The sequence below is a fragment of the Salvelinus fontinalis genome, chromosome 29 (genome assembly GCF_029448725.1).
Source record: "Salvelinus fontinalis isolate EN_2023a chromosome 29, ASM2944872v1, whole genome shotgun sequence".
NCBI lineage: Eukaryota > Metazoa > Chordata > Actinopteri > Salmoniformes > Salmonidae > Salvelinus > Salvelinus fontinalis.
This window is the reverse complement of record NC_074693.1, coordinates 34,855,280-34,882,804: the sequence shown is the minus strand read 5'-3', so window position 1 is coordinate 34,882,804 and position 27,525 is coordinate 34,855,280. Positions and strand designations below refer to the sequence as shown.

General features: G+C 42.7%; 1 protein-coding gene across 1 annotated transcript; it reads left to right on the top strand.

Annotated features, from left to right (window-relative positions):
* The first annotated feature begins 39 nt into the window (after positions 1–39).
* Positions 40–25,977, top strand: LOC129827907 (TBC1 domain family member 2A-like). Its single transcript, XM_055889186.1, has 16 exons — positions 40–382; positions 2,495–3,035; positions 3,755–3,905; positions 15,283–15,409; positions 15,874–15,998; positions 16,429–16,676; positions 16,817–17,086; positions 17,350–17,475; positions 17,659–17,769; positions 19,408–19,583; positions 19,845–20,157; positions 22,689–22,876; positions 23,356–23,476; positions 23,795–23,980; positions 24,145–24,266; positions 25,190–25,977. The coding sequence occupies exons 1-16, from the start codon at positions 333–335 to the stop codon at positions 25,386–25,388; spliced, it is 3,054 nt and encodes a 1,017-aa protein (XP_055745161.1). The 5' UTR covers positions 40–332; the 3' UTR covers positions 25,389–25,977.
* The last annotated feature ends 1,548 nt before the right edge of the window (positions 25,978–27,525 follow it).

Below are 27,525 nucleotides of genomic sequence, written 5' to 3'. Positions count from 1 at the left end.
TGTCTCCCTCTTCCTGTACGGAGGATAATTGCATGACTTTGACGACTGACTAGGTCCAAGCCAGCTATTCCAGAGGAAAGTGCTTCGAGAGGGATAACTGGGTTCAAAATCTGTTTTTCCAGCAAGTGGCGTTTTTTCTCTCACAGAGCGAGGAGTTTTTGTATGAAGTTCATTGAGAGTGTCGAATTTGTTTAACAAAATTGTAATGGCTTAATTTTGTATTTTATTTATTTATTTAACCTTTATTTAACTAGGCAAGTCAGTTAAAAACAAATTCTTATTTAAAATGACGGCCAAACCCGGACGACGCAGGGCCAATTGTGCGCCGCTCTATGGGACTCCCAATCACGGCCGGATGGGATGCAGCCTGGATTCGAACCAGGTACTGCAGTGACGCCTCTTGCACTATTTAAGTTCCGTAATGATTAGGTTGTTACAAGTGTACTGATATAAGTAGGACGAGTGACATCCCGGCAACTTTTTGAGAAAAGAAACCCCGCTTATTTCTACAATTTATCTTCTTATTAAAATTAGATTTTAAACCTAATCTTAACTACACTGATAAACGTATAGTAGAGTACCACAGTATGGGTCATAATACCTAGAAAACCTAGCGGTCAAACTGGGAAATTGTTCCAATTGTTTTTACAGCATTCATTTTTCCCATAGGGGATTTTAGAAACGCTTTAAACAAGGGCTGTGTTTCTTGTAGGCTTGTGCTGGTGTGACGTTTTGATAGCCGTGTAAATCTGTCTAGTAACATGTGGCTCTTATCAGTATATTCGCCTGTTTTTACTCCCCCAAAATGAAACGATAATTAGCTGCTAATGTGGCTATTCTGCGAACTGTCTTGTGCAAGTTTTAAATTGACACTACCTGTCAGCAAATGTGTCAACTAGAGATGATGTGCAAGGAGCTTGCAGGGATTTCGAATCTGAGAGCAAATAGTTGAATATATTGCTAAAAGTCTACTTGTTCAGAAAGATTTACATGGTTATGAAAACATCACGCAGGGTAAGCCTACACGAAACACAGCCATTATTTTAAGTGTTTCTAAAAACTATTTCCCTGTTTGACTGCTAGGTTTTATGGGTATTATGACACCCCCACTGTGGGGCTCTATGCCTAACCTTAAATTAATACCCCAAAAAAGGCCATTTTTGTTTACATAAATGTTGGTGCTATAGCCAATTTGGCTGTTGTAACTAGTGGACACCATTGTGCCTGGTGTTCACACCCGTATCGTCCCTCTCATTGGCTAGATTGGTCTCACCTGATCTTGCCTCCTCCCAACTATCTTCCATTTTTTATGACGTTTACTTTCATTGTTCGTGTGGCCACTATAGTATCTGGTCAATAGAATGGATAACGCTTCGATCACACCTACAGTGTCATTGCGCTTTGCCACACCTGAAGTACATTCATTCCCAATGCGTTGCAGAGCCAGTGCGTTCTGTCCGGCGCATTGGTTGGATTGAGCGTATGCATCGAGTTGTATGCGTAAATGGCTTGACAGAAATGGTAGCAGAAGGCGAATGTTAAACATTTGTTGCACACATATCCAGATGATGCTGCGTATCATTTTGTGCATAACACTGTCAGTGTGATCGAGCCACTAGGCAAAATTACTAGTGGAGGGGCATTCACGTGCATTTTTCCCTGTAGGAAGGTTGTATGCCTCGTTCAAAACAACTGGGAACTCGGAAATCTTTGACTTCCGACATCAGTGCGTTCAAGACAACTTGGAAATCTGAAATAAATTCTGACTGGGAAAAATATTTTTGAATTGTCATCCAACTTGGAATTCCATGCCAGAAACCTGGGCATCTTTCTAGAGCTCTGACTTAATGACCAGAAGATCACCAAGGTCATGATTTAACCTTGGTTATTTCCGAGTTAGCAGTTGTCTTGAAAGCACCAGCATTTACAAGTTCCCTACATGACATCAATGGAGTGTAAAATGTGGTCATATCAAGTGTGTGCCTGTACGTGAGCATGTGTGTGTGAATCTTTTGAAGTGCGTATTAAATCAATTCCCAGTTAAAAGCTTGAAGGTCCAATGTAGCTGTTTTTATCTCAATATCAAATCATTTCTGGGTAACAATTAAGTTCCTTACTGTGATTGTTATAAATTAAAATTGTCAAAAATAAATCAAATTAGACATTTCTCAAGCAAGAGTTTTGCCAGGACTGCCTGGGAGTGGTCTGAGTGGGCAGGGGAAACTGAAAACTAGCTGTTATTGGCAGAGGTTTGGAACTCTTTCTTATTGGTCTATTAAATAATTTAATACACATGAGTGGTTATTGAGATAAAAAACAGTTGCATAGGACCTGTAACATGTGTTTATGCTGATCCCATTGTGATGCCCTCACTTCCTATGTCAAGTGTCCAATTGGTTAAATATAGCAACCTGACCTCTCTATTGTAGGCTACCAAGTCATTGTTTGCTTTGTTTTTTCTTCTCTTTTTTTCTTCTCCCTCTTCTTCTCTCAGCGTGATGGAGGGAGAGGGCCCAGAAGGAAATCCCATCGCTGCCTCGTCTCACTCACTTCCTCTGCAAGCAGAGGCGGTAAGCCCAGCGGATGATGATGGTGATGATTGTATCTCAACACTGGGGACTGGGAGCACTAAAGAGACCGCAACACACACAAACAGCATGGGCCAGCTGAGTCAAGACCACCAGACTGAAGAGGTCCCGGCTAAGACCGCTACCACAGACAACAGCCAGAGCCAAGTATTCCTTACTCAGTTCGCCACCACCACGGACGACCAAGCCCAGCAACAACCCACGGAAAGCCTGTCTAACAGTAAACTCTGTGGGTACCTCCTTAAACAAGGAGGTCCCCTGAAGACATGGAAGTCGCGCTGGTTCACGTACGAGGTGAAGAAGAGCCAGTTGTTTTACTACAGGACGGCGCTGGATGTGACCTCTCTGGGGAGAATCCAGCTGTGCAGCGCCACGCTTGGATACCCCCTCCAAGGAGAGCAGGGCACCTTTCACATCGAGACCCCCGAACGCACCTTTGTCCTCAAGGTAAGGCTTATCGAATATTCAATTCAATGGGTATTTAAATCTGAATTTTGATGTTGACAGTTCTGCTGGTTTTCTTGAATGAATAGTTAATTAATTCATGAATAATGTCATTGGTTGGCCAGAGAGTCCCTGATTAGAGGGGAATCACATTTGGGACCCTCAGATTTTCACTATATCACCAGGGTTTGAAATGTGGGATGTTGTTCTGAATGTGAGTGTCATCAAAATTTCTGAAAGGTCATTGTTTGGGGAAGACCGCTAAGAGGATAAAAAATGAGGCAGCGAAACAGTGGTGCTCTTGTATTTGAATACCTGTCTCATGTTAACCCAGCTATTTGGGTCACACAGCTGTGTAGTGTCAATCTACAGTATTCCTCTCAATAAGAAAACAACAGATCCTTTTTGTCAAAGGGCTGAATCATGAGAGCTGAATGGGAATGCTTACTAATACAACATGGAGGCATCTCTTATTCTGTTTCTCCTTAAAGTAGAAGAAACTGTTGTATTATTGTTTATAGTGTCCATGTTTGATATACAGGAAGACAAATACACTCATATTCACACATTGGCATTGGAATACTTTATCTTGGTCCACAAAGGAACATTCTGATTTAAAAAGAACTCAAAACATTTCCGAAGTCATGCATTACAGATATTCTGACTCATGGCAAACTCGTGTATGTACAGTAGGCTAACAATATCTCTTCTGTCTGTTTCAGGCAGCTAACCAGGAGGCCATGATGTACTGGCTACAGCAGCTGCAGCTGAAGAGATGGCAGCACCGAGACCAGCTGACAGGAGAGTCCACAAGCCACTGCACTGACCACAAGAGACCAGAGGGACAGGGGGAACTACCCACCGACTGCACAGGTACAGTAAGACAGGGAGTAGGATGAAGTGGCCCCAGACACTGATCAAGATTATGTTCGGCCTGACATTGAACGACAGAGAAGGGTGTTCATGTAGAAACAGATCTGGCAACCAGGCTAAGAATACCAGCTGTTCAAATCAAATGCCATCATATTCCATGCATGGTTAATGATTTAGGGAACCACGAAAAGATGAAATAGAAATGTAATACTTCAGGCAGGTTTAAGGCACATCATGGCACTGAACGGTAAAAGCCATCAGACACGTAATCAGTGCCACACTTATAAAATAGGAACAGTATACTTTGCAAAGTTTCAATATCTGTTCCTCAGTGGGATTTTTTTTTTTTTTTTTTGGTGAGTTGACACATTTTTATTTGTCACATGCTTCGGAAACAACAGGTGTGGACTAACAGTGAAATGCTTACATATGGGTCCTTTTCCAACAATACAGAGTTAAAGATAATGCAAATAAAAATAAGATCAGCGTAAAAACACACACAAAATAGCAGAATTGGTCAGGAGTCCGTAAAATGGATGCTATCCACTGCAGTAACATCAACAATGACTGGTTTCATTTATGAAAATGTTGTAACCAGTTGGATCAAGTTTTGCTTTGATAGCTGATTACATTTTCTGTTTGTTGTTGATGTCATACTAAAGTTGGGTCTCCTGAGTGGTATAGCGGTCTAAAGCATTGTGTTGGAAGCGTCACTACAGACCCTGGTTCGATTCCAGGCTGGCGCCTTAGGGCGGCGCACAATTGGCCCAGCGTCGTTAGGGTTTGGCCGGTGTAGGCCGTCATTGTAAATAAGAATTTATTCTTAACTGACTTGCCTAGTTAAATAAATAAATAAAACGTTTAATTTGAATACCTTGTCTAGTATCTCAAATTAACTTTTAATCAAGTATTCTGACAAAAACAATTATGTCGCAGGTTATACTGCTCCCTCTTGATACATGCCATTTTAAATGTAATCTCCATGTAGGCTACAAGATTCCAAACACTGCTGCAGAACACACCCTATGACAATGTGTGACGACAATGTCTTATTGCAGAGGTAGAAAAAAACGTTTAATTGTTAATGAGGGGATAAATACAGTCCGTTGAATTGAACTCAAAATTGCAACCAAGCACTACAATATAAGAAATTATAAACTGGGTGGTTCGAGCCCTGATTGCTGATTGGCTGAAAGCCCTGGTATATCAGTCCGTATACCATGGGTATAACAAAACATTTATTTTTACTGCTCTAATTACGTTTGTAACCAGTTTATAATAGCAATAAGGCACCTCGGGGGTTTGTGGTATATGGCTGTGTCCTAGCACTCCGCGTTGCGTTGTACATAAGAACGGCCTTTAGCCGGGGTATGTTGGCCATATACCCCCCCACCCGGGCCTTATTGCTTAAATATAAAACAACAAACCTGAGTATACTACAGTCAATAGTTTACTGTAAATCAATGAGGTGAAAACAGACATAAATAAATTGCAGTGTGGTGTTCATATTTACCACAGTCATCCCTTGGCTACATAGTAACTTCATTAATCCTTATCTCCCTGCTTGGTTAGGCACTAGGGATTTCCCTATTCTCCCACTGACCCCTAGCTTTCCCGTAATACTTTTACCCACTTCCTCTCAGTGATTGAGCAAATCCACTGTGCACATCAAGTGTAGCAAGCCAGTCAAGACACATGAACAGAACATTGGGTAACTCATTCATCTTTAACTCTCAAATAGACTTTCATACAAGCATTCTATCAAAAACCAACTAGTGTACATACAAAATGTAAACTTTAATGTTACATTATTCTTGTTTGCACAGTGCAACAAATATTGTAACTCATCATTGTTACACTAAGGTTACTAAGGAAGCAGTGATATGTATTCAGGTAATTGAAGCACTCCGAACTTCCCAGATAGAAATACTATGAGAAGCGTTGACATGATTCCCCTTTTTTTTGTTTATATATATATCAGACCGTCATATCTGTTCTACAAAATTAATTTCTATCTGAACATTCTGTAACGTTGCAGCGTTCTGAATCAGGCCCTTCCAGTGTTTTACCTTTCTGGAGGATCAACAGACTTGTTCCATGCTCCTCTGACAGTCCAGTCAGCTGATGTCTGGCGCTGGGAAACAACTGGCCTATTTTTCCTTTTTTTTAAGTCTTTTTGAATAGAGACCTGTTTTTCAAAATAATAAGGAAGCTCTCCTTGCTACTAGTTTCTGTCATGTAAGATACAGTATTTCCACAATAATAAAATCAGGCATTTATATATAAATAATATACAGTCACTTCCAAAATTGTCACCCTTGATAAAGATAATAGAAAGTTTGTAAGACACGCAATCGTATGTAAATGTAAGAAAGGTTTGAAATTATTGTTTTAGTTAAATATTATATCGGTGTAGGCTTCTTGGAGTCTACAAATTATTTGTAATTATGTTCCGCCCCCCCGATCATCTGCTCAAGAAAAGATCGTCCCGCAGCTGAATCTATTTGATGATCCCTGCTATATTGTATGCTCAATATACAGTGAGTGTACAAAACATTAGGAACACCTTCCTAATATTGAGTTGCACCCCCTTTTGCCCTCAGAACAGCCTCAATTCATCGGGGCATGGACTCTACAAGGTGTTGAAAGCGTTCCACAGGAATGTTGTCCCATGTTGGCGCCAATGCTTCCCACAGTTGTGTCAAATTGGCTGGATGTCCTTTGGGTGGTGGGCCATTCTTGATACACACGGGAAACTGTACAGTCGAGGCCAAAAGTTTTGAGAATGACACAAATATTAATCTTCACAAAGTCTGCTGCCTCAATTTGTTTGATGGCAATTTGCATATACTCCAGAATGTTATGAAGAGTGATCAGATGAATTACAATTAATTGCAAAGTCCCTCTTTGCCATGCAAATTAACTGAATCCCCCCAAAACATTTCCACTGCATTTCAGCCCTGCCACAAAAGGACCAGCTGACATCATGTCAGTGATTCTCTCGTTAACACAGGTGTGAGTGTTGACGAGGACACGGCTGGAGATCACTCTGTCATGCTGATTGAGTTCGAATAACAGACTGGAAGCTTCAAAAGGAGGGTGGTGCTTGGAATCATTCTTCTTCTTCTGTCAACCATGGTTACCTGCAAGGAAACACGTGCCGGCATCATTGCTTTGCACAAAAAGGGCTTCACAGGCAAGGATATTGCTGCCAGTAAGATTGCACCTAAATCAAACATTTATAGGATCATCAAGAACTTCAAGGAGAGCGGTTCAATTGTTGTGAAGAAGGCTTCAGGGCACCCAAGAAAGTCCAGCAAGTGCCAGGACCATCTCCTAAAGTTGATTCAGCTGTGGGATCGGGGCAGCACCAGTACAGAGCTTGCTCAGGAATGGCAGCAGGCAGGTGTGACTGCATCTGCACGCACAGTGAGGCAAAGACTTTTGGAGGATGGCCTGGTGTCAAGAAGGGCAGCAAAGAAGACACTTCTCTCCAGGAAAAACATCAGGGACAGACTGATATTCTGCAAAAGGTACAGGGATTGGACTGCTGAGGACTGGGGTAAAGTCATTTTCTATGATGAATCCCTTTTCCGATTGTTTGGGGCTTCCAGAAAAAAGCTTGTCCGGAGAAGACAAGGTGAGCGCTACCATCAGTCCTGTGTCATGCCAACAGTAAAGCATCCTGAGACCATTCATGTGTGGGGTTGCTTCTCAGCCAAGGGAGTGGGCTCACTCACAATTTTGCCTAAGAACACAGCCATGAATAAAGAATGGTACCAACACATCCTCCGAGAGCAACTTCTCCCAACCATCCAGGAACAGTTTGGTGACGAACAATGCCTTTTCCAGCATGATGGAGCACCTTGCCATAAGGCAAAAGTGATAACTAAGTGGCTCGGGGAACAAAGCATCGATAATTTGGGTCCATGGCCAGGAAACTCCCCAGACTTTAATCCCATTGAGAACTTGTGGTCTTTCCCAAAGAGGCGGGTGGACAAACAAAAACCCACAAATTCTGACAAACTCCAAGCATTGATTATGCAAGAATGGGCTGCCATCAGTCAGGATGTGGCCCAAAAGTTAATTGACAGCATGCCAGGGCAGATTGCAGAGGTTAGGGTTATGAACACTTATGACACTTATGAAATGCTTGTAATTATACTTCAGTATTCCATAGTAACATCTGACAAAAATATCTAAAGACACTGAAAAAACTTTTGGCCATGACTGTAGAGCGTGAAAAACCCAGCAGCGTTGCAGTTCTTGATACTGGCACCTACTACCATACCCCATTCAAAGGCACTCAAATCTTTTGTCTTTCCCATTCACCCTCTGAATGGCACACATACACAATCCATGTCTCAATTGTTACAAGGCTTTAAAACCCTTCTTTAAAAGAAAAACCCTCCTCCCCTTCATCTACATTGATTTGAAGTGGATTTAACAAGTGACATCAATAAGGGATCATGCTTTCACCTGGTCAGTCTATGTCATGGAAATATCTATATACCATTAATACAACAACAAAAAATCTAAAGATGAGCGTCAAAATGATTGTCACCCCTAAAGATTCTTATAAATAAATTCAAACAAAATGAAACATTGAACATTCTACTTGTTTAAGTTAATCTCAGTTTAAGGAACTCTATTGTGGCCTTCCATGGCTTCCTGTTTCTCTGGGGTACAATGATGAGGTAACACGCATGTAAAATCCCTTTGTCATCCATCACCATAGGGAAAGACAAAGAACTCACAAATAAAAACCGACAAATGGTTGTTGACTTTCATAAATCAGGCAATGGGTACAGAAAAACCACTGAAAAAAAACAAATACAGTTGAAGTTGGAAGTTTAAAACTTGTCTAGGACTGAGGTTCTCGCCAACAGCCAATAAAATTGCAGGGCGCCAAATACAAATCAACAGAAATCTCATAAATCAAATTTCTCAAACATACAAGTATTAGGCACCATTTTAAAGATAACATTCTCGTTAATCCAGCAACAGTGTCTGATTTTCAAAAATGCTTTACAGCGAAAGCTCCACAAACGATTAGGTTAGGTCACCACAAAGTCACAGAAAAACCCAGCCATTTTTCCCGCCAAAGAGTGGAGTCACAAATAGAGATAAAATTACTCACTAACCTTTGATGATCTTCATCAGATGACTTCATGTTACACAATACATGTATGTTTTGTTCGGTAAAGTTCATATTTATATCCAAAAATCTTATTTCACATTGGCGTGTTACGTTCAGTAGTTCCAAAACATGCAGTGATATTGCAGAGAGCCACATGAATTCACAGAAATACTCATAATAAATGTTGATGAAATACAACTATTATACATGGAACTTTAGATACACTTCTCCTTAACGCATCCGCGGTGTCAGATTTAAAAAAAACTTTACGGAAAAGCATAATCTGAGAACGGCGCTCAGAGCCCAAACCAGCCAGAGAAATATCCGCCATGTTGGGTAGTCAACATTATTCAAAAATAGCCTTATAAATATTAAATTACCTTTGATGATCTTCATCAGAATGCACTCCCAGGAATCGCAGTTCCACAATAAATGCTTGTTTTGTTCGATAATGTCCATCATTTGTGTCCATTTATGTCCAATAGCTTCTTTTGTTAGGGCGTTTGGTAAACAAATCCAAAAGCGCGATCCGGTCCATTCGGACGAAACGTTCAAAAAGTTATATTACAGGTCGAAGAAAATTGTCAAACTAAGTATAGAATCAATCTTTAGGATGTTTTTATCATAAAAGTTCAATAATGTTCCAACCGGAGAATTCCATTGTCTGTAGAAAAGCAATGGAACGAGAGCTACCTCTCAAGTGAAAGCGCGTGACTGAGAACGAGGCTGTAGGCAGACCCCTTAGTAAAACAGCTCCCATCCGGCCCCCCTTCACATGAGCAGCCTGAAACAACGTTCTAAAGACGGTTGATAGCCCATATCCCACTGTGTGTTCGATAGGGGTGAGTTCTAAAACTACAAACCTCAGATTTCCCACTTCCTGTTTGGATTTTTTCTCAGGTTTATGCCTGCCATATGAGTTCTGTTATACTCACAGACATCATTCAAACAGTTTTAGAAACTTCAGAGTGTTTTTTCTATCCAATACTAATAATAATATGCATATATTCACATCTGGGACTGAGTAGGAGGCAGTTTACTCTGGGCACGCATTTCATCCAAAAGTGAAAATGCTGTCCCCTATCCCAAACAAGTTTTAACAAACACTTAGGTTGGAGTCATTAAAACTCGTTTTTTCAACCACTCCACAAATGTATTGTAAACAAACTATAGTTTTGGCAAGTCAGTTGTGTCATGCACAAAGTAGATGTCCTAAGTAATTTTTCCAACAATTGTTTACAGACAGATTATTTCACTTATAATTCACTCTATCACAATTCCAGTGGGTCAGAAGTTTACATACACTTAGTCGACTGTGCCTTTAAACAGCTTGGAAAATTCCAGAAAATTATGTCATGGCTTTAGAAGCCACTGATAGGCTAATTGACATAATTTGAGTCAATTGGAGGTGTACCTGTGGATGTATTTCAAGGCCTACCTTCCATCTCAGTGCCTGAGAAACTGCCTTAGGTCAGTTAGGATCACCACTTTATTTCAAGAATGTGAAATGTCAAAATAATAGTTGATAGAAAGATTTTTTTCAGCTTTTGTTTCTTTCATCACATTCCCAGTGGGTCAGAAGATTACATACACTTAATTAGTATTTGGTAGCATTGCCTTTAAATTGTTTAACTTGGGTCAAGTGTTCCGAGTAGCCTTCAACAAGCTTCCCATAATAAGTTGGATGAATTTTGGCCCATTCCTCCTGACAGAGCTGGTGTAACTGAGTCAGGTTTGTAGGCCTCCTTGCTCGCACACACTTTTTCAGCTCTGCCCACAAATGTTCTATAGGATTGAGGTCAGGGCTTTGTGATGGCCACTCCAATACCTTGACTTTGTTGTCCTTAAGCCATTTTGCCACAACTTTGGAAGTACGCTTGGGGTCATTGTCCATTTGGAAGACCCATTTGTGACCAAGCTTTAACTTCCCGACTGATGTCTTGAGATGTTGCTTCAATATATCCACATAATTTTCTTACCTCATGATGCCATCTATTTTGTGAAGTGCACCAGTCCCTCCTGCAGAAAAGCACACCCACAACATGTTGCTGCCCCCCCCCCCCCCCCGCGCTTCACGGTTGGGATGGTGTTCTTCGGCTTGCAAGCCTTCCCCTTTTTCCTCCAAACATAACGATGGTCATTATGGCCAAACGGTTCTATTTTTGTTACATCAGACCAGAGGACATTTCTCCAAAAAGTACAATCTTTGTCCCCATGTGCAGTTGCAAACCGTAGTCTGGCTGTTTTAAATGGTGGTTTTGGAGCAGTGGCTTCTTCCTTGCTGAGCGGCCTTTCAGGTTTTGTCGATATGGAACTCCTTTTACTGTGGATATAGATACTTTTGTACCTTTTTCCTCCAGCATCTTCACAAGGTCCTTTGCTGTTGTTCTAGGATTGATTTTCACTTTTCACACCAAAGTACATGAATCTCTAGGAGACAGACTGCATCTCCTTCCTGAGCGGTATGACAGCTGCTTGGTCCCATGGAGTTTGCACATGTGTATCACACTTTTGCCCCAGCTAACACACCGGACTCCAACAATCACCTAATCATGATCTTCCGTTTAGAATGCAATTTGATTAATCAGCTGTGTTTTGCTGGGGATGCAGAAAAAGTGTGACACCAATCAGGCCTTTGAGGACTGGAATTGCCCACCCCTGTATCTAGATGATAGCAGGGTGAACAGGCCGTAGCTCAGGTGGTTGAGGTCCTTGATGATTTTCTTGGCCTTCCTGTGACACCGAGTGTTGTAGATGTTCTGGAGGGCAGGCAGTGTGCCCTCGGTGAGAGACTACTGTACATAGTCATTGAACACTGGTCACTTTAATAATGTTTACATACTATTTTACCCAAATCATATAGTGTATTCTAGTCAAGGCTAATGCTATATAACTACTGCTGTACACCTTTTCTATTCATATACTGTCTATACACACCATTGTATATATATTCTGACATTGCTCATTCTGATATTTCTTAATTAGATTTTGTGGGGGGAGTTGTGTGTATTGTTAAGTATTACAGCACTGTTGGAGTTAGAAAGATAAGCATTTTGCTGCACTTGCGATAACATCTGCACAATATATCCCCTGCCAGGAGGCTGAAACTTGGTTGCAAGTGGATCTTCCAGCAAGAATGACCCCAAACACATCAAAATCCACAAATGAATTGTTAACTGACTGCAAAATCAACATTTTTTGCATTGGCTATCTCAGTCCCCGGACTTGAACCCCATTAAAAAGCCGTGGTTTGAATTGAAGAGGGCAGTCCATTAAACGCAGATGAAGGATATCAAGAATCTGGAAAGATTCTGTATGGAGGAATGATCAAAGATCCCTCCCAATGTGTTCTCCAATCTCTTAAAACATTATAGAAAAAGGCTAACTGCAGTTATCCTCGCAAGTGGATGGTGCACATAGTAATGAAAACAGGGATGGCAACAATTTTGACACCTATCATTTGAAAGAAAAAAAATTGTATTGCTTGTTAAACCATGTTTTTCTCTGAGGAATTATACTACTATAAACTAAAACCTTTTAATATTTTTTTGCATACAGTATAGCTCAGTATTTGTATTATTTATTTGATAAAGTATATTTTGCTCATCTTTATCCAGGGTGCAAATAATTTTGGAGGTGACTGTACACAATGACTGGCCCTGGCAGATTGCTTTTATCTGTTGCAATAGTTTCGAGAAGAATGTTCATTCATAGCCAACATTCATGTTTCAACTTCAAAACAGATAATAAATGACACACTGGTATTTGCTGTCCAAACAATATAATGTCTTAAAGGTACATGATCAACAAATTAAGGTTTGACTTCACTTTTGGGGCCCAAAATGTAGATTTACTATTTAAAGGCCTTTAGGGTCATGGCATTTTCATGAAAAAGATTGAAGGTTATTTTCACCTACACAGGCTTTCATCATTGAAAATAAATGATTCAACATTCCGGTGTTGAAGTATAGTTCATGACCCATGTGTGACCTGGCCAAGGTTGAGATTGCTGGGGTGGGGTTTGGGACAGGAAACAACATTGATAAGATGTGCTTTGATTTTTCCATCTGCAAATTGGAGACATTTCCTGGCAGCGCCTGGCTTGACTGGATCGCAAAGCTATAATGCTCACGCTGGATGCTTTTCCGCTTTCCTCTCTGGAGACTTAAGCCACTTATCTACCATTAGTGATTTTACAGGAATGGAGACGTTAATGTACCATCATTCAATCTGAATGTGAAGATGAACTCAGTTGGATTTTATCCACTTGGTATTAGATAGGACTTGGTAGCAGTACTGTATTACCCAATGGAATTACTCCGTTGGTACGCCACACTTTCTTAGCTAGTCAATTAAATAAGCAGCACCAATTTTACAATAGTATTTCAACAGTAGAATATGAAGTGGTAAACACAATCTAACCAGGGTAAAAATTGTAGAATGTTGCAGATAGAAATGTCATGAATAGAGCTAACATTCCTTATTCAGAGAGACATATTTCTATCTTATTCAGAGAGACATATTTCTATCTTATTCAGAGACATATTTCTGAGAGTTCCACAAATTTTGCCTACTGAACGTGTCCCAGGTGATTCCAGCGTGCCCTGCTCTTTCACCCCTGGGGAGTCTGGGTAATTCATGTTTAGGCTACAGCCCCTCTGACAGCTGCAGGAAGTGGTTCTGCATTGCCCAGAGAGAGAGGAAGTGCACGTCTGACACCCTGCTGCGCTAGGAGCAGGTGGCTGCAGGGCCCACAGACTAAATATAGCTGTGGTTACAGCACAACATGGCTACACTACACACAGGCTACAGGCTATTCTGGTCCAATAAATCAACATACAGTACCAGTCAAAAGTTTGGACACTCCTACTCATTCAAGGGTTTTCCTTTATTTTTTACTATTTTCTACATTGTAGAATAATAGTGAGGACATCAAAACTGTGAAATAACACATATGGAATCATGTAGTAGCCAAAAAAGTATATTTGAGATTCTTCAAATAGCCACCCTTTGCCTTGATGACAGCTTTGCACACTCTTGGCATTCTCTCAACCAGCTTCATGAGATAGTCATGCATTTCAATTATCAGGTGTGCCTTGTTAAATGTTCATTTGTGGAATTAATGTGTTTGAGCCAATCAGTTGTGTTGTGACAAGGTGCGGGTGGTATACAGAAGATAGCCCTATTTGGTAAAAGACCAAGTCCATATTATGGCAAGAACAGCTCAAATAAGCAAAGAGAAACAACAGTCCATCATTACTTTAAGACATGAAGGTCAGTCAATCGGGAAAATGTCAAGAACTTTAAAAGCTTCTTCAAGTGCAGTCGCAAAAACCATCAAGCGCTGTGATGAAACTGGCTCTCACGAGGACCGCCACAGGAAAGGAAGACCCAGAGTTACCTCTGCTGCAGAGGATAAGTTCATTAGAGTTAACTGCACTTCAGACTGCAGCCCAAATAAATGCTTCACAGTAAAAGTAAGTAACAAGTAACAGCCACATCAACTGTTCAGAGGAGACTGCGTGAATCAGGCCTTCATAGTCGAATTGCTGCAAAGAATATTTGACTGGTACTGTATATCCTTGTGTTATTTTGAAGTGCAAACAGCTTGAATTTAAAAGAGACATAAGATTACCTAAGATATTCAAGTGTTCAAGTCATAGATGTCTGGAATAAGCATGAATGAACAACGTGAAAGTTATGTTATTGTTACTACCCTGTTATGGCTATGAACAACATAACTGAGTTTGCTCCTAGTATAGACACAACCTTTCTACCAACTGGTTTGTGAATTGTGAGGTATTTCATGCTTGTCCTGACAGGCCCAAAATGTTTCACAGGGCTTATGGAGGAACAAAACAGTATATTTTGACAAGTTTCCTCCAGCGTGCACAACCTGGCTGGCCAAAAGTAGCCCGGAATTTATTCCGTTCACACAAAAATATACGAATCTCTTGACGTTTCAATGGGTTGGATCTTTCCCCCCAGCTCTCACACGATGTGATAATCTTCAGTTCATAGCAGTACACTAAGAGCAAACAACTTCACCTGAAGAACAAGTTAACACAAGTCTGGTGTCATAATCTTTATCCTCTGTATTTCAACCCATGATATCACTCTCATTGTCTATAGCCGGACGTTTCCTGCTTGTTACATGAGTAGCTGTGTCCTTTGTGTTCCCTGGCTCCAGAGGGTGTGATCCACTGACGTTCTTTGCTGTTACTTCCTGTAATGTAGATTACTTCCTGCCCAAGGTGAAGACCCCGCCAGGCCTCTTCGGCGAGGAGGCCACCAATCTCCCCGCGCCGCCACAACGGAACCCCCTAAGCAACTTCTCCATCAAACACCCTCTGATAGAGATTCAGTAAGTGCCTCATCGTTTTAGATGTTCCCATTTTATCCCATTCATTTGTGATTGAGGCATATGACTGGTCCTGTACAACATACGGCATGGGATACGTTGAAGTAGTTGACGTTGGACGTGATATTCATCGACTTTGTTGATTGTAGTCATTACAACTGTTTGTGGCTTTGTGACTACAGGTGCTTATTATCTGCCAATCTGCTAACATGCCAACATTTTAATTAGTAGCAAAAGTGACTTTGAGATGAAAGTCATTTTTTTGCCTGTACCTTAACAGCTAATTGTTCGATCATCATGGGATTGTTCTAGTAGTGGGTTTTCACTTTCAGTCCAGCTGGTATAGTTGTTTTGTTCAAAAGTGTGGGCCAGATTGATTGCATGTTAATGATACTGCTGTTCGTCCGTGCGTGCGTGTGTGTTGGTGTGCATGGTTACACATGGTTGTGTGTGTGTTGCTCCTACAGGAACTCAGTGCACAGTCTGTTTTCCAAGCGGTTCTCCCTGGAGCGGAGTCGGAGTGTGTTCCATTTGGAGGTGCCTCCTCCCTGGAACCCACTGAACCCCTCCCGGACAGCCCAGAACAGGCTTGGTACGTCTCACACACACCGCAGCTTCTGGAGATGTTCTCGCTCGCATACTTCTGCCCTCTGTTGGCAGCTGATTGAAATCAGAAGGACCAGGTTTTCTCATTGTCTGATAACTATGTACAGTATAATGCTGTCATTTCTCTAGTAACATTGTCATTTTTTCTTGACTAAAGTAAAAACAAATATTCCTTGACACATTAGTGATTTGTCACAGTCCATAATAACCACAGAGCCATGCCCTCTTACACTCTTAGAAAAAAGGGTTCCAAAAGGGTTTTTCAACTGTCCCCAAAGGAGAACCCTCTTTGGTTCCATGTAGAACTCTATGTGGAAAGGGTTCTACCTGGAACCAAAAAGTGTTCTTCAAAGGGTCCTCCCATGGAGACAGCCGAAGGACACTTTTAGGTTCAAGATGGCACCTTTTTTCCCAAGAGTGTATAGGTCCTAGGACTCCCGTTGACCCCCTGCTGCTGCTGGTGGACCCCAGGGACCAGCAATCCCCTGTAGAGGGCAGGTCGTGTCCATTGCCGTCCCCGTCCCCGAGGATCAGGAAGAAGACGAGGGGAAGCTGTGCCACCATGCCTGCTGTGCTCCGGGAAGCTCCTTCAGAAAGCGCAGACAGGACGACCTGCCTCCAGCACGAGAAGCACATACTGGATGAGGATGTCAAGGCCCAGAAGGTTAGAGCTAAGACCAAAGTTCACCAATCACACTCGTAAGCAGTGTCTTCTGATATCAGTAGCAGCTCCATTAAGTTGAATTTTTATTCCCACCCTGCTCCTGCATCCTATCCTCTTATTTCTCCTCTTCCCCCATCCAGGAGCTGGTGTGGCTCCTACACAAGGCCCTGGAGGTGGCTCAGCTGGAGAAGCGGACGTGCACAGAGTTCCTAGCAGCCGAGGGCGAGCAGGAGCGCCTGGAGCTGCTGAGGCACTACGAGCGTCACGCCGCTGACCTACGACGTCGCTTGGAGGAGTTGAAGGCCGAGGGGGAAGACCTGAGAACGAGCCTAGTCCAGAGGGACGCCCACGTGGCTGAGCTGCAGGAGAACGTGACCCTGATGAGGAAGAAGAACCACGCAAAACAGGAAGTGAGGCTCAGACAGGAAGGGTCAGCTAGGGAAGGATTAGAATAGGCATGTCGTCATCATTATCCTGAAAGGATTGGATAGGTGGTTTTAAGCATTACGGTGAAATTCCAAGTAACCAATCAGAATGCAAAGTAGGGGTTAGATCTAGGGGTTGATTTGGGATTTGAGGGTCTATTCTATTCTATTTTGTTCCCAGTGTAGCTCTACACTTCCTGATCTAATGTAGAGATTTACGATATCATTGTCTCTTGGTATCATTCCAGGTGATCCTGAAGCTGTTAGAGAAGGTGTCAGCCTGCATGGCCGACCCTACACGCACAGTGTCCACCACCAACGGCCTGGAGGCCCAGACCTTCCGCCAGTTAAATGAGGACACAGAGAACCTCAAGGTTGGTTTGTGGTTTGATCGGTCGACCAGCAGAGTGAAGTCCGGCCTCAAGACCCAGACCAGAACCATAGAGTCTTTTGAAGTAGATTATGTTGGTAGTCCAAATCTGAAGCATTTTTCTTCTTTGCTTCTTTAAATACCCTGTACCCTGTCCTTCCAAGCTCTCTATTAATATTTTTCACAGGGTGACATTGAGGCCTACAAGATCCAGAACAAGTTCCTGAACTCTGAGATCTACCAGTTGACCAAGCTATGGCTCAACAGTTCCGAGCAGGAGAAAAGCCTAATGGTGAAGGTGGGCCTGCCTAGTCGCTATGTGGGCTATTCAGTGGCAAATACAGTACCAGTCAAAAGTTTGGACACACCTACTCATTCAAGGGTTTTTCTTTATTTGTGCTATTTTCTACATTGTAGCATAATAGTGAAGACATCAAAACTATGAAATAACACATATGGAATCATGTAGTAACCATATATTTGAGATTCTTCAAAGTAGCCACCCTTTGCCTTGATGACAGCTTTGCACACTCTTGGCATTCTCTCAAGTAGCTTCACCTGGAATGCTTTTCCAACAGTCTTGAAGGAGTTCCCACATATGCTGAACACTTGTTGGCAGCTTTTCCTTCACTCTGCGGTCCAACTCATCCCAAACCATCTCAATTTGGTTGAGGTCGGGTGATTGTGGAGGCCAGGTCATCTGATGCAGCACTCCATCGCTCTCATTCTTGGTCAAACAGCCCTTACACAGCCTGGAGGTGTGTTGGGTCATTATTCTGTTGAAAAACAAATAATATTTCCACTAAGCGGGATGATATGGCGTATCGCTGCAGAATGCTGTGGTAGCCATGCTGGTTAAGTGTGCCTTGAATTCCAAATAAATCACAAACAGTGTCACCAGCAAAACACCCCCACACCATCACATCTCCTCCTCTATGCTTCACTGTGGGAACCACACATGCGGACATCATCCGTTCACCTACTCTACGTCTCACAAAGACACGACGGTTGGAACCAAAAATCTCAAATTTGGACACAGACCAAAGGACAGATTTCCACCGGTCTAATGTCCATTGCTCGTGTTTCTTGGCCCAAGCGAGTCTCTTCTTCTTATTGGTGTCCTTTAGTAGTGGTTTCTTTGCAGAAATTCGACCATGAAAGGCCTGATTCACGCAGTCTCCTCTGAACAGTTGATGTTGAGATGTGTCTGCTACTTGAAATGTGAAGAATTTATTTGGGCTGAAATCTGAGGCTGGCAACTCTAATGAACTTATCTTCTGCAGCAGAGGTAACTCTGGGTCTTTCTTACCTGTGGCGGTCCGCATTAGAGCCAATTTCATCATAGCGCTTGATTGTTTTTACGACTGCACTTGAAGAAACTTTAAAAGTTCTTGAAATATTTCAGATTGACTGACCTTCATGTCTTAAAGTAATGATGGACTGTTGTTTCTCTTTGCTTATTTGAGCTGTTCTTGCCATAATATGGACTTGGTCTTTTACCAAATAGGGCTATCTTCTATATACCACCCCTACCTTGTCACAACACAACTGATTGGCTCAAACGCATTAAGAAGGAAAGAAATTCCACAAATTAACTTTTAACAAGGCACACCTGTTAATTGAAATGGATTCCAGTTGACCACCTCATGGAGCTGGTTGAGAGAATGCCAAGAGCGTGCAAAGCTGTCATCAAGGCAAAGGGTGGCTACTTTGAACAATCTCAAAAATAATATATTTTTGGATTTGTTTAACACTTTTTGGTTACTGTGTTATTTCACTATTATTCTACAATGTAGAAAATAGTAAAAATAAAGAAAAATAAATAAGAGGAAGAGGGTTAGAGTGGATTGCGGTTAGTGTGAAACACTCTTAGCCACTACAGTTGATTGAATTGGGACCTTAGTCTTGATTAGGGGGTGCTTATTTTGTGTTGCAGTGTGCATACCTGGAGGCCCGTAACTGTCAGATAGAGAGTCGTTATCTGGGCGTACTGGGGAAGCTGCAGGAGAACAAGGCTCTAGAACCGGGCCAGCAGGAGGCTGTGAGGAAACTACAAGGAGAGGACCCACTACAGGGAGACCTGAACGACGTGCTCAAACTCAACCCTGTCAGGTAACAGGGGCTCAATAGTCTAAAATGGCTTCCTTCTTTGTCTCCTTGTCTCCTCTGCTTCACTACACTGACAGATGACAGGACTGGATCGTTATTCACCATGCTGCTTTCAGCTGTCATGTCCTGTGATAATTAACAATGAGACATAAGAGAGAGACACATGTTATAAACAATACATTAAATCAACAATACAGTCAGACAATGAGCGAACATTTTTATATCGTCAAAACCATTGATCTTTTTCTTTTGGCTGTCCCTCAGGGAGCACGACGAGTACGGCTTCAAGATCATCCCAGACTACGAGGTGGAGGACATAAAACTGCTGGCCAAGATCCAGGCCCTGGAGATCCGCTCCCACAGCCTGCTGATGCAGGAGGCCGGGGACAGACTCCTGCTGGGCCGCTGGGCTCAGTACCTGGGAGGCCGCCCGGCCGACAACCTCTGCCCCTCTTCGGAGCTCAAAAGCCTTCTGCGGGGCGGCGTGCCGTGTGAGTACCGCCCACGGGTGTGGCGCTGGGTGGTGAGGGTGCGCACACGCGCGCTATGGGAGCGCCACCCGGATCGCTACCAGCAGGTGGGTGGTATTGGATTAAGCGAGTTCACTTCCTTCCAATGTAGCTCTCAATTTCTCTATCTTCTGTACACTACCGTTCAACACTTTGGGGTCATTTAGAAATGTCCTTATTTCTGAAAGGAAAGCAATTTTTTTTGTCCATTAAAATAACATAAAACTGATCAGAAATACAGTGTAGACATTGTTAATGTTTTTAAATTACTATTGTAGCTGGAAACAGCTGATTTTTGTATGGAATATCTACATAGGTGTACAGAGGCCCATTATCAGCAACCATCACTCCTGTGTTCCAATGGCACGTTGTGTTAGCTAATCCAAGTTTATCATTTTAAAAGGCTAATTAATCATTAGAAAACCCTTTTGCAATTATGTTAGCAACAGCTGAAATCTGTTGTGCTTATTAAAGAAGCAGTAAAACTTGCCTTCTTTCGACTAGTTGAGTGTCTGGAGCATCAGCATTTGTGGGTTTGATTACAGGCTCAAAATGGCCAGAAACAAAGAACTTTCTTTTGAAACTCGTCAGTCTATTCTTGTTCTGAGAAATGAAGGCTATTCCATGCGAGAAATTGCCAAGAAACTGAAGATCTCGTACAAAGCTGTGTACTCCTTCACAGAACAGCGCAAACTGGCTCTAACCAGAATAGAAAGAGGAGTGGGAGGCCCCGGTGCACAACTGAGCAAGAGGACAAGCACATTAACTGCAAAAGGGTTTTCTAATGCTCAATTAGCCTTTTAAAATAATAAACTTGGATTAGCTAACACAACGTGCCATTGGAACACAAGAGCGATGGTTGCTGATAATGGGCCTCTGTACGCCTATGTAGATATTCCATAAAAAATCTGCCGTTTCCAACTACAATCATCATTTACAACACTAAATGTCTACACTGTATTTCTGATCAATTTGATGTTATTTTAATGGACAATTTTTTTTGCATTTCTTTAAAAAATAAGGACATTTCTAAGTGTCCCTAAACTTTTGAACGGTAGTGTATGTCTCAATATACAGTATCTACAGTGCATTCGGAAAGTATTTCTGACCCCTTCCCTTTTTCCACATTTTGTTCTGTTACAGCCTTATTCTAAAATTGAATAAATAAAATAAAAATCCTCATCAATCTACACACAATACTGCATAATGGCAAGCGAAAACAGGTTTTTAGAGATTTTTACAAATATAAAAACAGAAATATCCAGAGTATTCAGACCCTTTGCTATAACCCAGACTGTAAAAATTATTAACATAGCCTACCTATTGCTCTTGTAATCTCTCATATTCAGCTGTTTGAATGCATAAGGGAGACGATGTGTTGCTGTTTTTCTTTTTAGTTCTTTTTAGACATGAAATTGGGCTTAGGTGCATCCTGTTTCTATTGATCATCCTTGAGATGTTTCTACATCTGGATTGGAGTCCACCTGTGGTGAATTCAATTGATTGGACATGATTTGGAAAGGCACACACCTGTCTATATAAGGTCCCACAGTTGAAAGTACATGTCAGAGCAAAAGCCAAGCCATGAGGTCGAAGGAATTGTCCATAGAGCTCCGAGACAGAATTGTGTTGAGACACAGATCTGGGGAAGGGTACCAAAACATTTATGCCGCATTGAAGGTCCCCAAGAGCCTCCATCATTCTTAAATGGAAGAAGTTTGGAACCAACAAGACTCTTCCTAGAGCTGGCCGCCCAGCCAAACTGAGCAAACCGGGGGAAAGGGCCTTGGTCAGGGAGGTGATCAAGAACTCGATGGTCACTCTGACAGAGCTCCAGAATTCCTCTGTGGAGATGGGAGAACCTTCCAGAAGGACACCTATCTCTGCTGCATTCCACCAATCAGGCCTTTATGGTAGAGTGGCCAGATGGAAGCCACTTCTCAGTAAAAGGCACATGACAGCCCACTTAAAGTTTGCCAAAATGAAAAGCTGCTCCAAAGCACTCAGGACCTCAGACTGGGGTGAAGGTTCACCTTCCAACATGACAACGACTCTAAGCACACAGCCAGGACAATGCAGGGGTGGCTTCGGGACAAGTCTCTGAATGTCCTTGAGTGGCCCAGCCAGAACCCGGACTTGAACCCGATGGAATATCTCTGGAGAGACCTGAAAATAGCTGTGCAGCGATGCTCCCCATCCTACCTGACAGAGCTTAAGAGGATCTGAAGAGGAGAATGTGACAAACTCCCCAAATACAGGTGTGCCAGGCTTGTATTGTGATACCCAAGAAGACTTTATGCTCTGTAATCACTTCCAAAGTTGCTTCAACAAAGTATTGAGTAAAGGGTCTGAATACCTTATGTAAATGTTCCTTTTTTTGAATACATTTGCAAACATTCTAAAAACCCGTTTTTGTTTAGTTATTATGGGGTTTTGTGTGTAGATTTGAGGATTTTTTCATTTTATATCCATTTTAGAATAAGGCTGTAACGTAACAAATGTGAAAAAGGTTGAGGGGTCTGAATAATTTTAGAATGCACTGTATCTGTCTGTCCATCTTTCTATCCACCTACATGAAATCCGTCCGTTATTGTTGTAGCTGTGCCAGAAGAGCCTTACATCGCCCCACCAGGCCTCCAGACAGATCCAGTTGGACCTGTACCGCACTCTCACCACCAATCAGCACTTCTCCTCACCCTCCAGCCCCGCCCTGCAGCAGCTCCAACGAATCCTGCTGGCCTTCTCCTGGCAAAACCCCACCATCGGCTACTGCCAGGGCCTCAACAGGTGCACAAGACTACCTATATTAGTCAGCAGTGTGCTGAATAAAATATAAAAAACAAGAAATACTGACACCTAATGGACAAAGTTGTAAACTGATATATAGTGCTGACTCCAAAACAATACCTAAACAATGTTCTCAGCTTATGAAAGCCTGATGAAGACAATTATATTTTTGTGAAAATATGCTGTCTCGTCTAAAACATGCATTTTCTTCTATCTGGCTACTCAGAGCAGGCTATAGATATACCATACAAGCTTTCAGACTTCAAAACAATCTCTACAGAATATGGGGTGCCGTGTGGCTCAGTTGGTTGAGCATGGTGCTTGCAACACCATGGTTGTGGGTTCAATTCCCACGGAGAACCAGTAAGGGGAAAAAGTATGAAAATCTGTGCTCTGGAAAAGAGCCTCTGCTAAATGACTAAAATGTCAAATGAATGACAAAGGACAACTGTGACGTTGGCCACTCGTTCTCCCTTCAGGCTGGCAGCCATAGCTCTCCTGGTGCTGGAGAGTGAGAAGGATGCTTTCTGGTGTCTAGTAGCTGTGGTGGAGGCCATCATGCCCCAGGACTACTACACCAAAACGCTCATATCCTCGCAGGTAATGATTCGGCACGAAGGATATATATGTTTTTAAACAACGGCATAGATGCGTAACATAAATGGTATCGAGATCTACAGTTCTGTAAGTTCTCCACTGTAGTAAAAATTGTACAACATTATGGGAAGTTGTGGTTTTAACTGATTTAGTTAATTTTAGTTCTGCATCTGTTCCAAAACATAGAACTGAAACTGAAATAGCGCATACAGTTTAATGAACGACGTAATGAATTCAAGATTTGTCACATCATGTCAATATCGGTTTACGCCATCTGCTGATGTGACCCAGTGGGACATAGTGTGTGTGTGGATTTTGCAGGCAGACCAGTGTGTGCTAAAGGACTTCATGGCTGAGAAGATACCCCGGCTGGCGGCTCACTTTGAGGAGCATAGCGTGGACGTGTCCCTCATCACTTTCAACTGGTTCCTCGTGGTGTTCGTAGAGAGCCTGCCCAGCGATATCCTCCTGCGAGTGTGGGACGCCTTCCTCTATGAGGGTACCAAGGTACCCCATCTGAGAAAGACTAGAGCCTGTGCTGGAAACATGTAAACAGCCCCTAGCCCAGAGGCATTCAAATTTGGGCCTCGATGACTGACCTGGTATAAAATTATTAGTAGTAGTAAATAAACCACTTCTAATGTAAACATGCTTGCATGTTTTTTGTGCAGGTGATATTTCGGTATGCTCTGGCTCTGTTCAAGTACAAAGAGGAGGACATCTTGAAGATCCATGACAGTGTGGAGATCTACCAATACCTGCGCTTCTTCGCCAAGACCATCTCTGACGGCAGGTGAGGGGCCACAAAAATCATCTACGGTCAAAATATGGATGCCGTGTTATGAAAATATAGCACTATATTAGGTCAGTGTTTCTCGAGTGGGACAGGAACCAGTATAGCAGAGGTATTAAACTCCTGGAGGACTGGTGTGTATTTTTTAGTTACAGCCCAGCACTAACACACCTGATACACCCCTATGTGGATTTTGAACCATTCCACCAAATCATATTTAGCTTGTCATTTGTAACCCGTTCAGTTGTATTATCTATATGGTTTGCGCTTTTTGTCCTGTACCTTCTGAGACCATTCTTTTTCTGGTGCCCTATTTAGTCGGTGTGTTAATGGCAGAGCAGACGGAGGAGCTATTTTTGCCGTAGGCCAAGACAGACATCACCATATATAATTCAGATAGCAGCAGTGACGGCAGAGCTATGGGCTCAAAACTTGGGAGATAACAAGAGGCTATACAGCCAGAGGAGTGCATTGAGGGCAGTATTCACCACAGTCTGTCTCTTATCTCCAAACAAAGAGCAGATGAGATACCAGGGCTGTGTTTACAAAGGCAGCCTAATTGATTCATTTTTCATTAATTGGTCTTTTGATGTGAAACGATCAGATGTGATTAGTGGAAAAAATATCAGAATTGGGCTGCCTGTGTAGACATAGCCAGACTGACTTACTCGGCATCACTTTATCAGAAACTCTGTCCGACCAATGCATGCATGTACAACCACACACAGAGATGGAGCTATTGCTCCTGTAAGTGACTCTTTATAAGAACGTCTGCTAAATGTCAATGAGAGATCTAGGGTTAGCTCAATACAGCTTGTTAATTTGTTTTATTTAGCCATGCAGCATATAGATTTCAATTCTACTGTATGGAAAAAAGCAGGTTGAGTAATATTGGGCTTGTCGTACCCTGCTCCCTCCAATAGGAAGCTGACCAACATTGCCTTCAGTGACATGAACCCATTCCCCATGAAGCTGTTGAGGAACCGGCGTGCGCTGCATCTGGAGCGCCTGCAGGGGGAGCTCAGAGAGCTGGAGGCCCAGCAGAGAGAGTTTGTCACAGAGAGCGCACACCGCAAGGACTTGGACACTATACTGGTCAGCGAGGACGATGAGGAGTTGTAGTGACCGTTAGGGACTCTGGACGGCGATGAATCCTGTGGACTTACTAGGCAACGGGTTTGAAATGCCATCTTGTAGAACAGCTTTTCTCAAACTCAGTCCTGGGGCCCCGTTTTGCACTAGCACTACACAGCTGATTCAAATAATCAAAGCTTGTTGACGAGTTGGTTATCTGAATCAGCTGTGCAGTGCTTGGGCAAAAATCAAAACGTGCATCCTTTGGGGCCCACTGGATTGAGTTTGGGAAACGCTGTTGTAGACTACGGAAGGGCCATCTTGTTAGTGGCCCAGCTGGTACAGATTTGACCCAGGATACATTTGTTTTGTGCCTTTAAGGTAAATAATGTCAGTTATGGTCAAGAACACTAAACCTGACCAACCTTATTCTCACTGAATCATTGAATTAGTATTATTTACTGTATATGCACTGCCAAAGGGAATTAATGCCAAAGACAATTTACACATTTACTACAGTAGGTATTTCAAACTATGGTCATGTAGAGTATTATACATTTCAATTGCATATTTTGTCATGAACTTTGTAGCTACACAAGTGTTATAAAATGTAATATTTAAAATTGTATATAACTGCCCTATGTGCCCAAAAGTATGTGGATTCAACTATTTCAGCCACACCTGTATAAAATCAAAACACAGCCATGCAATCTCCATAGACAAACATTGGTAGTAGAATGGCCTTACTGAAGAGCTCAGTGATTGATGTTCTACATGGCACCGTCATAGGATGCCACTTTTCTGCCCCAGGTCAACCGTAAGTGCAACACTCACTCCCGGAGTTCCAAACTGCCTCTGGAAGCAACGTCCGCACAAGACCTGTTCGTCAGGAACTTCATGAAATGACTTTCCATAGCTGAGCAACCGCACACAAGCCTAAGATCACCATGCGCAATGCCAAGCATCAGCTGGAGTGATGTAAGGCTCGCCACCAGAAAACACATTCTCTAGTGATAAATCACGCTTCACCATCTGGCAGTCCGATGGATGAATCTGGGTTTGGCGGATGCCAGGAGAACACTACCTGCCCAAATACACTGCTCAAAAAAATAAAGGGAACACTAAAATAACACATCCTAGATCTGAATGAATGAAATATTCTTATTAAATACTTTTTTCTTTACATAGTTGAATGTGCTGACAACAAAATCACAGAAAAATTATCAATGGAAATCAAATTTATCAACCCATGGAGGTCTGGATTTGGAGTCACACTCAAAATTAAAGTGGAAAACCACACTACAGGCTGATCCAACTTTGATGTAATGTCCTTAAAACAAGTAAAAATTAGGCTTAGTAGTGTGTGTGGCTTCCACGTGCCTGTATGACCTCCCAACAACGCCTGGGCATGCTCCTGATGAGGTGGCGGATGGTCTCCTCCCAGACCTGGACTAAAGCATCCGCCAACTCCTGGACAGTCTGTGGTGCAACATGGCGTTGGTGGATGGAGCGAGACATGATGTGCTCAATTGGATTCCGGTCTGGGGAACAGGCGGGCCAGTCCATAGCATCAATGCCTTCCTCTTGCAAGAACTGCTGACACACTCCAGCCACATGAGGTCTAGCATTGTCTTGCATTAGGAGGAACCCAGGGCCAACCGCACCAGCATATGGTCTCACAAGGGGTCTGAGGATCTCATCTCGGTACCTAATGGCAGTCAGGCTACCTCTGGCGAGCCCATGGAGGGCTGTGCGGCCCCCCAAAGAAATGCCACCCCACACCATGACTGACCCACCGCTAAACCGGTCATGCTGGAGGGTGTTGCAGGCAGCAGAACGTTCTCCACGGCGTCTCCAGACTGTCACATGTGCTCAATGTGAACCTGCTTTCATCTGTGAAGAGCACAAGGCGCCAGTGGCGAATTTGCCAATCTTGGTGTTCTCTGGCAAATGCCAAACGTCCTGCACAGTGTTGGGCTGTAAGCACAACCCCCACCTGTGGACGTCGGGCCCTCATACCACCCTCATGGAGTCTATTTCTGACTGTTTGAGCAGACACATCCACATTTGTGGCCTGCTGGAGGTCATTTTGCAGGGCTCTGGCAGTGCTCCTCCTGCTCCTTCTTGCACAAAGGCGGAGGTAGCGGGCCTGCTGCTGAGTTGTTGCCCTCCTACGGCCTCCTCC